General features: G+C 60.3%; 2 protein-coding genes across 2 annotated transcripts; both read right to left on the bottom strand.

The window, feature by feature from the left end:
• Window positions 1–677: 677 nt before the first annotated feature.
• On the bottom strand, window positions 678–2,137 carry Phpt1 (phosphohistidine phosphatase 1). The gene is made up of 3 exons (XM_006981014.4): window positions 1,900–2,137; window positions 1,402–1,526; window positions 678–934 (listed from the first exon to the last, which is right to left on the bottom strand). The coding sequence occupies exons 1-3, from the start codon at window positions 2,054–2,056 to the stop codon at window positions 842–844; spliced, it is 375 nt and encodes a 124-aa protein (XP_006981076.1). The 5' UTR covers window positions 2,057–2,137; the 3' UTR covers window positions 678–841.
• Window positions 2,138–2,624: 487 nt separating this feature from the next.
• On the bottom strand, window positions 2,625–9,029 carry Ajm1 (apical junction component 1 homolog). Its single transcript, XM_015999489.3, has 3 exons — window positions 8,895–9,029; window positions 7,297–7,410; window positions 2,625–7,211 (listed from the first exon to the last, which is right to left on the bottom strand). The coding sequence occupies exon 3, from the start codon at window positions 7,151–7,153 to the stop codon at window positions 4,223–4,225; it is 2,931 nt and encodes a 976-aa protein (XP_015854975.1). The 5' UTR covers window positions 7,154–7,211; window positions 7,297–7,410; window positions 8,895–9,029; the 3' UTR covers window positions 2,625–4,222.
• Window positions 9,030–9,729: the final 700 nt, after the last annotated feature.

Genomic DNA, 9,729 nt, shown 5'->3' with positions numbered 1-9,729 from the left:
GCAGTCTACAGGAACGCCATGAGCTGACAAAGGCTGGCCCATGGATGGTAAGGGATGCCCCAGCCCTGGCTTTCCCTGGTACCGACTATAATTGCACACTGTGCATGGGACTTCTTAGAGCAGGGGTTAACAGCTTGTCCTTAACCCTGTCCTGTGGAGGTGGAGCTGGTACAGGGACTCAGGCTCAGGAGCTGTGAATGGTCCAGGGACTAAGACACATACGAAGTCAGAAATCCTCAGTGAATGCAACACAGACAGTTAGCCTCAGCTGCAGGGTCCTGGGGGTTGTGGGTAACATCCTGAACCTTCCCTGCTGGCTGGATGGAGAACAGATGAACAATGCAGCCTGTCAGCTAGCCAGGACAGTGACTGCCAGGACCCTTTCCTGCTGGGATTCTTAGATGAACTACAGGAAGGGGGCACTTGTGGGCACCCCAGGCTTTGGTTGGCAGGAACTGACTTCTTGTGCAAGGCCTCATGGGGCCTCCTCCCAGATGTCCTTGGAGATAGCAGTTCCATGGAGGAGCAATCAGGCCATAAATGGCAGCAACTCAGGGGCCCCTTATCTGAACCCAAAGGGCTGAGTATGCACCAGTAGTCCCCAGGGCCTCCTGGAACTGAGTAGGTCTATCCTGTGGCAACCCAAAGGGAGAGAAGCCAAGACACAAGTCAGGGACTAGCAGGCAAATCAATGCTTTTAATTCCTATGGACAGATTGGTCTGGCTTCTAAGGCTTGGCAGGTGGCATGTTGCCCAAGGTCCGAAAGGAAAGCACTGGGACAGCCCCTCGGAGACAACACAGGAAGAACAGAGTCCTGATTTAGTTGCTGGGGGAAGAGCCTCAGTAGCCATCATCAGCCCAGGTGACCTCATAATCAGGATACTTGGCTTTGATCTTCTCAGTTGAAACAGAGTGCTGGGCACGACCATAACCCTAGAGAGAAGATGACTACTAGTCTGCCTGGCCTTTTGCTTTGCGAGTCCACCCAGCAGCCACAGCAATAGCAGGCATGGGAAAAGTAACCAAACCCTACCATCCTAACCATGCTGGGGACAGAAAGGGGACTGAAGGGGTGGATAGGTGATGCCTGAAGCTCCAGCGTGGTCTTCATAAAAAGAGATGGAGATGGTCAGGGCTGTGATTTGACCCCAGCAATGACAGCCCCAAGGGCCCTCCAAAGAGCCAGGACACAGACCCATAAGGATCTAGGACAAGGAGGGAGCGCAGCCCAAGGCAGGTGGCTTCCAACCACCCTGGTGTCACAGGGGAAATGGAAAGCCACAGCCCTTAAGGGTTCTGTACTTCGACTTTGAGAGTCTCAGAGGTGGCCTGAGGGGCAGGACAGGGGGTCAGGCTCACAAGGATGAGTTTTGCAGTCTGGGCTGGGGACTGGAGCTCACCATAGAGTAGCCATACACGTGTATCTTCCTGTCTTGGCTCTGATGGGAGATGCGTCCGCCGCCTAGGCACTCACAGTCATAGCCATTCTTCTGCAGTTCGCCTGACACTTTGTCATAGATATCCGCTGAGGTGGGGAGAGTGGCCTCAGAATGTGCTCTAGTCGCCCTTGTTGGCCCCATAATGGACTCTAGTGCTAGATATGGGGGGTCTGAAGCTCCAGGTCTCGGTGGTCTTTTCCCCAATGGAGATGAGCCCCTCCCCCCGCAAGCACAAGGATGAACGGAAGAAGATACTTTCGAAGTGGGAGAGGGAATTACCAAGGGTTCTGTCTCGCACTCCTTCTGCCCAGAACCCCGACTTTTCTAGGTCAGCCTGGCTACGTGTTAGGACAAGGCACAGGACATTAGCATTCACTGCCCTGCCACTAGCAACTGCTAGGTTCACGCCCCGCCCCCAACCTTCGTCCCACCCCTCAGACGCAGAGGCCCCGCCCTCACCGTGGTACTCTGCCCATTTGTAGCCGCGCACGATTTCCTTGCACTCCTTCGTCGGATCCCCGGAGGGCGGTCCTAAGTGGACTCGAATCAGCACGTACTTGAAGACGCCGTCCGAGTCAATGTCCACATCAGGAATCTGAGCGAGGTCGGCCGCCATATTCCCCAAAGCGCTCGGCCTCAGGACCCCAGAACCCCTTTCCCAACCCGACCGAGGCCTAGCGTGGGGGAGGCGGGCCCTTCGGCAGCCCTGGCCAATCGCGTGAGGGGATGTTTCCCGAGGCCCAGAGCCTCAACCAGTTGTACTTCCGACCCGAGGCACTGACTAGCCAATTGCAATCCAGTTCTTTGCAGCTTTGAGATCCTGAGTACCAGTTAAAGGAGCTGCAATGTAGGGAAACCCGTGAGGCTGCAAATCAAGCTGCTGGAGGTGGGGCAGCGAAAGAGGATGCAGTGACGCACCCCGGCTCCACTCCTGGGTCCTAGGGCTTCAATCCCCTAGCATAAACCATTAAATCCGAAGTCTTCCCCAACACCCATAAGCCCGAAGATCTCTCCCCCCCCCCCCCCCGCTCCAAGTTCAAAGACTCCCCTACCTGACCCCTTTCCACCCTCGGGCCTCCCCTTCCACAATACCCTCTCGTCCAAGGTCTCCTGCTGCTAAGCTCCTACACCCAAAGCCTCTACCCAACGCTCCCCACCACCATCACCACAGAGTTCGCAGCAGCTACATTCAAGTTCTATTTTACTTGGTTCGAAAGCACTCGCCCTTTAGAAATGGGCGAGTTCTGGCCGGGGGCATTGTGGCCAGCCTGCCGCAGGAAGGAAAGTGGAGCCCCTGGGGAGGGCGGCAGGCTGAGCGGCAGCAAGTGTTGCAAGAGCGGCAATCGGGGCACACAGCAGGGAGGGGAGTGACGCATGCGCGCCGCGCGCGCTGCAGGGAGTTGTCCCAGGCTCTCGCACTTGACCTCCCCTGCCTCCGAAGGGGCTGCGGGCTCCTAGAGAGCACTTGTCCAGCCTCTGGTCTCAAGCCTCTCTGGGTCACACCCTCCACGGAGCCCTGGGCGCGGACCCGAGTGCAGTTAGGCCTGCACGGGTCCAGCAAGGGGCCCAGGGCTGCCTAGGCCTCAGGCTTTGGCTTCCACTCTCAGCTTGGAGCTCAGCCAGGGCGTGTATGCGGCACGTTTGTGCATAGGGTTGGACTCAGGGTAGGCCTCAGTACCGGCTCCCTAACGGCGCCCACACCTGGTGCTCACTACTCTGCACCCCAACCAGTTCCTAATTAGGGCCAGCCCCTGTTCCTTATTCATCCCGAGTCAGTCAGCAGGTAGCTGTTGCTCTCTGTAGGGTCCCCTGCTAATGCATTAGCACACGCTTCCCACCTCCCTGGGAGATGAAGGCCTGAGCTTCCATCTTCTTTGGAAGGTGGATTTTTAGGGCCATCTTGTTGAGTAGGTGTGAGCGAATTCAAACCCTTGCCCGGTCAGAGTTTTGACTCTGGCCTGCCCACTACCCACACTCTGCTTCCCCTGCTCAGGTTCCCCTCTGGCTGGGTGGCTTGTGCCTAGGCCTTGGCCTGAAGACACCCCCCCCCCCCCAGTATTCCAACTGGTTCTGCAAGGGCCCAGACCAAGGTGACCAGAGGTGAGAGAAGATCAGGATAGGCAGCACTGTTAGTGTGTGGTGCCCGCCCTGCCCATTGCCTCAACAGCGTACGGATGCACAAGGACTAGGCCTCTGAGCCTGACCCCCCCCCCCCCCCCCGACACAGGAGAAGGGTTAGGGGAGTGCTTACAGTAAGGACATTAGGCTTTGGTCAACATGAACTTCTGGACTAGGAGGAAAGGGGATGAATCTAGGGCTCGGGAGCTGTAGCAAGCACCCACAATGTGTATCAAGTTTGTCCCCATGGGATGTATGTAGTAGGAACCTTCCACTAGAAGGCAGAGCCCAGCGGTCCTCAGGCCCACCCCACCTCCCAGCGGGGAGCACCGAGGGCGAGGACCGGGCTCTTGGGGAGCCCCCTCTCCCTGGCTGACTCGGGGAGAGCCCAGGATGTGGGATCTGGGTGGTCTGGCTGAGAATAGGAAGGAGAAGAAGCCGTTGATGGGAAACAGGACGGCGGGGGTGGGGCGGGGGTGGGCTCCTAGGCGAAGCTAGAGGTTTGGAGTGGGTGGAGCTCTCAGGGCAGAGACTTTGTAGAAGACTGAGGGAGGCTCCGGGGGACAGATTCTGGGGGCGGTCTTGATGGATCAGGCAGGGCCTGAGTAGAGCAGGCAGGGCTCTGGTCAGGACCTGGGCCTAACATCCCATGATGTCGTCTAGCTCACATGATGTCGTCTAGCAGATTGGCACTGGCTACCCAGTCGAGTGCTCGTGGCTCGGAAGCAGCCATGATCATGCACATGAAGGGGCGGCCGGTGCGCCGATCCGTGGGATAGATGGTGGTGGGCGTGAAGCGCCGGTTAGCCTCTACGAACTCGCAGAGCTGCTCGTAGACCCGTGGGAACTCATGGCGGAGGAAGACGCCGCGCAGTCGCAGTTCACGCTGGATGTGGATGAAGGCCACTTCACGCGCGCGCCGGCCGGCCTCACCCTCCTGGTCCAGGCCCGCAGTGCCTGGAGGTGGCGTTAGGATCAGCGTTTCCATGTCTGGCTCTCCACCACGCGCAGGAGGAGGCCGCGTCGGGCTGCCGGCGGCCAGGGCCACCTTGGCGAACTTGCGCACGGTGGGCCCAGGGCTGCGGGGTGCTGGCCGGGCAGCGGTTCCGGAAGGTGCAGCGCCGGGGCCTACGGCCACCGACACACTAAGCAGGAAGCACTCCGCGGGCTCATAGAGTCTCCCGGCCGCCGCCAGCTCTCGTGCATAGCTCCCCAGGGGCGCCGCATGGGTAGCCAGCTCACGCAGTGATAGGTAGGTGGGCGACAGCAGTAGCCCTTCCAGGCCGAAGCGTAGGAAGTTGTCGGCAGAGCCCGGGCTTGGGAAGCCCAAGAACAGCACGCCACGGCCGCGGGACAGGAATCCGACACGCGCTATGCGCGAGAAGGCGCGATGCACTGGGCTGCTGTCACGGCAGAACTGCAGCACGTGGCGGCACACGCTGCCCACGCGGCCATACACGCAACGCGCTTTGTGCGCATCCCAGTCCTCCCGGCGGCACAGACGCGAGCAGTAGTAGGTATAGCAGCTGTGGCATGACTTGAAGTAGAGGCAGGCATTGAACATGGTCTCCGTCCGCCGACAGCGCGCGTTGGAGCAGGTCATCAAGTCGTCCTCGTCTGCGCTGGGCTCCGGGGAAGCGTCGGCTGCCTCCCCCGAGCCGGTGGGCTCCTCGTTGCTGCCAGCCGAGGCTGGGGGCGAGCGCGACGGCGCCAGCGCCTTTGCTCCTCCAGGGCCCACAGGCCGTGAGTCCAGCAGGCGGCGCAGTTGGCGGCCTAAACCTTCGGCGGCGGCAGGCTCCGGGGCCTGGCCCGGTGGCCGTGAGTCGATGACCAGGTCGGTGATGAGCTCGTCCAGCTGCTCGAGGCTGCGCTGGCGGCTGGAGGCAGGTCCCTCGGGGACCGTGGGTGCCGGCTGCCGCGGTCGGCCTCCAGGCAGTTCCCAGCCCCTAGCAGTCGGGCGCTCGACTGAGCGCAGGTCGTTGTCGGTGATGGTGATCTCCGGCGTGATGTACCAGTTGCGGCCCAGGCTTTCTCCACCACGGCCCTTCTCTGTGAGTGACGTCTCGGACAGCGACAGTGCTGCATAGCGTCTGGGTGAGGTGGACAGGTTCACGACGACTGGTGGGCGCCGGCCTTCTGGGGATGAACCCCGTGTATCCCGAACCTCGCGTCCCAGCAGGTTCTCATAGCTGCGGCCGCGTCCTAAAGGGTCTTCACGGCGAGGACCGGGAGCCAGGATGTTGTCCCAGGATCGAGAGTAGTGGCGGCTATCTGTCACCAGGCGAGGCGGGCTTGTGCCGGTGCCACCATGCCACGAGGCCAACAGTGGTCCAGGGGCGGGAGGAGGTACCACCTGAAGGGTGCGGTAAGGCCTCGGACCCCAATCAGCCCAGGCTGAGCTGCTGCGCGGATGCGGGTAAGTCCGAGCCATTGCGTCGCGTTCCCGGAACCTCCCATAGTCCTCTGTGTAGAAGGTGCGGGCACTGGGGTGTGCCCGGGGCTCTTCTGGGACATACCGGGGGACGAAAGGCAGGCCGTAGGCTCGAGGTGTCTCCCCGTAGTAGGAGCGGGAGGGGGGCTCCTGGATCGGGAACGTGCGTACTTCCCCAGCATAGTAGCCGCCCACACGCCTTGGACTGGGTCTGGGGGGTTCTTCGGTCACGTAGGGCCTGGAGCAGTAGCCATCAAAGGGAAGGCCCGGGCTTGCGGTAAAACTGCCTGCGTAGCCCTCAGGTTCCTCGGTGTAGAAAAATTGGGTGGGACCTGGGGGCGTTGTGAAGGCTTGACTGCGGTGCTCCAGGTAGTCACGGGGCCCAGGCAGCGGCCCATCGCAGTACACTGCTCTGGGGTCGGTACAGTATAAGTCACTAGGGGTGGGAGTGCGTGACAGGGCCACATGGCGGGGCCCTGGAACTGTGAGACCATGGAATTGTGGAGCAGTGCGAGCCCAGGGCGTCCCCTCGCTGGGCGCGTAAGGTCGCGAGCTTCGGGCGGCGTGCTGCAGCACTGCCTCGTCCGGCTTGATGTCCAAACGGCAGCGGACGTGGGGGACAGGTCCTGTGGGTGGTTCGGACGGCGGCGCACAGCGGCCTGGGGTGGCGCACAGAGGTGCGATGCGTCCGGGGCCGCCCCGTTGTGGCTGGAGCTTAATGGGGTGCAGCTCATTGGCGAGAGCCCGCAGCGCAGGGTACGAGGGCTCCCGGTGCGGGGACCCCTCCAACCTCACCGAGCGCTGGGCTTCCCGGCCCCTGCGCTGCAGTACCGGCGGTGAAGCTGGAGCGGGCGCCAGGCCATGGGGCGCACGGGGTGCGCTCTTGGAACGGGTGCGGCGCCGAGACTCGCTGTCTCGGGGCCGGGCACGCGGTGGGGCGGGTTCGGGAGGTGGCGGTTCTGGGTGCGTCTCCATGGTGGGCTCGTCCAGTGCCTCTAAGAAGTCGAAACTACGGCAGTGGCGCTTGTTGAAAGGCGCGGGCGCAGCTGGCCGGGTCACGGATCGCTCACATGGCTGGCGTTTGGACGTGAGCCCTGGGGCCACTACCTTGATGTCCTGGTACACGGTCGACACCAGCAAGTCCGGCGGGTCCGTGCGGGTCATCTTAAAAGACGTCCCCAGGCTGGCAGCTCCAGTCACTCGGCCTTTCGGGGATTTTGCCCTGGGAGGAGATACCGGTCAGGGCAGCCTCCTCTGCACCCCAAGCCCTTTACCTCCACCCCACCCCACGTACTGGTCCGGCTTACCTGGGGCATAGGGGATGGAGCAGCCCTGGCTGCAGGTCTTGGTCAGGGCTTCTGGTGCTGGATCCATATCTATGTTAGAAGTACCTGCAGGAGAAACCTCACGGTCCATGCAGCCTGTTGGGGCAGATATGCCGGGAGAATTTAGTTTACAGTGAACCCACCTTTGTCCCCGATGCGGGAACTCCTGAGTCTCTCCCTATGCTAGGGGTCTGCTGGCCAGACGTGGGTAGATCAACCGGGGAATGTGTGGCAGGACTACTGCCCTCTGGTGCCTACAGTTGGAATGATGGGCTTTAAGATTTCCTTACAGGTGAGACTATAGCCCCCTCCCACCAGCACTGCCCAGCTACCCCTCTGATAGTGCTAAGTCCCCGATGAGACAGTGGTCTCTGCCTGCTGACTAGGCTGGGCTGAGAACTCCCCTCCTAGCATTCCAAGTGCCTTTGCACTGGGGACAGTCCTTTTTACCCAAGCCGATGTCCCCTCAGTTTGATGGGGTCCTAGGCAGAAAAATGACCCCAAAGAATTTTCTTGGGTCTCAGATCCCTTTTCGTTTTGAATAAATCTCTGACCCCAGTTCCTTGGATGAAACCCACCGAGCTTGTTAGGGCAGAGAAGGCTGCAGGGCAAGCCCCTCCTGTTTTGCGTAATTGCAGTGACCCCCCACCCCCACCCCCAGTGTGTGCTTGGCGTTCCTGAAGCCAGGCTGCAGAACCACGTGGGGGCCATGTGAGCCACGAGCTCACAGTGTCATTTCCCTGAGCTGCAAACTAGCACTAGTGTACCAAGGCAGGAGGCTGCCAGCTAGGAGGAGGCAGAGGAGAGGGTGGGAAAGCAGAGGAAAGAGTGGAAAAGCCCCCCACCCCCCAGGACAGAGTCTTCCCCACTCTGGCTTTGGAAAGCTCCATGGAAACGTGTGGTTGTTCATCCCCGGCGCTATGGACTGGAAAGGATCTAGGCTAATGTTCAGATGTGGGCCACCAGTGTCTGTGGTCCCCAGGGCCTTGAGCTGGCTGGAGAAAGAGGGTTTCGGAAGGTGATGACACTCCCTTCCCCCATAAGGCACCTACTCCCAAGACATTTGCTCCAGAGTAAGCTGAGTGTGTTGGGGCCTGGCAGGACTTGTAGGTGGATGGGCCTTTCGGGGTCAATCTCTAGTCCCGGGTGTATGAGGGGCTGTTAGAGGGGCTGCATTTTGGAAGCAGGGCTGCTAAGTGCCAAGGCTTGTTCCAAACCCAGGCTCATGCCGACCCTGTTCAGACCCCTTTCATTCTAAACTCAATGCCAGGTCAGAGTTTGGGCTAGATGACAGGGTCTGAGGCTCCGCCCCAGGAAGGTGACAGCACGCTTTGCTGGCTGCAGCTGTCAGGAGCTGGGCGCTGTGACACCCGCTCCCTGTGGGCTGGGGGTAGGGCTTGCTTTTGTATCCTAGGTATTTTGAAGCCCCTTCCCACATAGCAACCCTTCTCTGGCCTGTCCCGGAGCAGCCATCACTAGGACCTAGTCTGCGTTGCTTGGGGGCGGGGACTCATCCTCCCGTGCAGCCCCCTCCCGTGCCAACAGCTCCACATGTTGGACAGTTTGGCTTGGCCTCTTACCTGGTTATTTCTCCACGAGCTGAGCCCAGGTAGAATGCATAACCCAAGTCGGTTCCGATGTGTACCTGGCCCCGCTATATAGCCGGTACCGGCAGAAGGTTGGAGGCAGCAGCTCTGATCCTGGCCTGGCTGCTCAGTGCTGCCCCCAGCGGCGATTAGTAGGGTGGCACTTAAAGGGGCCGCGCTGGAAGGGAGGTGTATAGAGGGGGTCCAGATACTATTGGTCGCCCTAGCTCTCATTTGGGCCGTGTAGAGTGAAGGGTCACGAATAGCAGACCCAAAGTACAAGTCTTTGGGTCTGAACAGGGGTTCCTTGCACCAAGAAAAGCCTGCCAGCAGGATTCCAGGCAGGGCCTTGCAAGGAACCCAAACTCTTGGCTTGGTGGCAGAGAATCTGGGTTTGGGGAGTTTCCAGAATGCACGCCTGTGGTTGGACCCAGGTGGAAGCAGATGAGCATTCCCTGCCCCATTGGCCTTTCCCCAGGAACTGTCCTCTTTGGCTCTGAAGCCGCCAAAATCTCAGCAGGTACCTGGGAGCCAGATGGCTTGCTCAGCCTGGAGTGCAGCTGCAACTGCCAGTGTCCAGAATAGCCTGGGCTGCCACCGCCTGCTTCCTTTGGGAAAGGTTTTCATGTGGTCCACTCCCCATTCTAGCCCTGCCTGCCCCTTGCCAGAGGCACTGGGCCTTCCAGCATTCTAACTTGGTAGATGATGGGCTACAGATGTCAGACCTGAGAGTAAGACCTGCCTCGTTAGGCGCTAGGCCTGGCAAGATCCTGTTGCTGCGGCTCATTGTGTAGTCCTGGGCTAATTTATTATAGACCCTTTCTCCATA

Source organism: Peromyscus maniculatus, chromosome 4, assembly GCF_049852395.1.
Source record: "Peromyscus maniculatus bairdii isolate BWxNUB_F1_BW_parent chromosome 4, HU_Pman_BW_mat_3.1, whole genome shotgun sequence".
Taxonomy (NCBI): Eukaryota; Metazoa; Chordata; class Mammalia; order Rodentia; family Cricetidae; genus Peromyscus; species Peromyscus maniculatus.
Note: the sequence above shows the minus strand (reverse complement) of the source record. Positions and strands in the feature narration are given on the sequence as shown.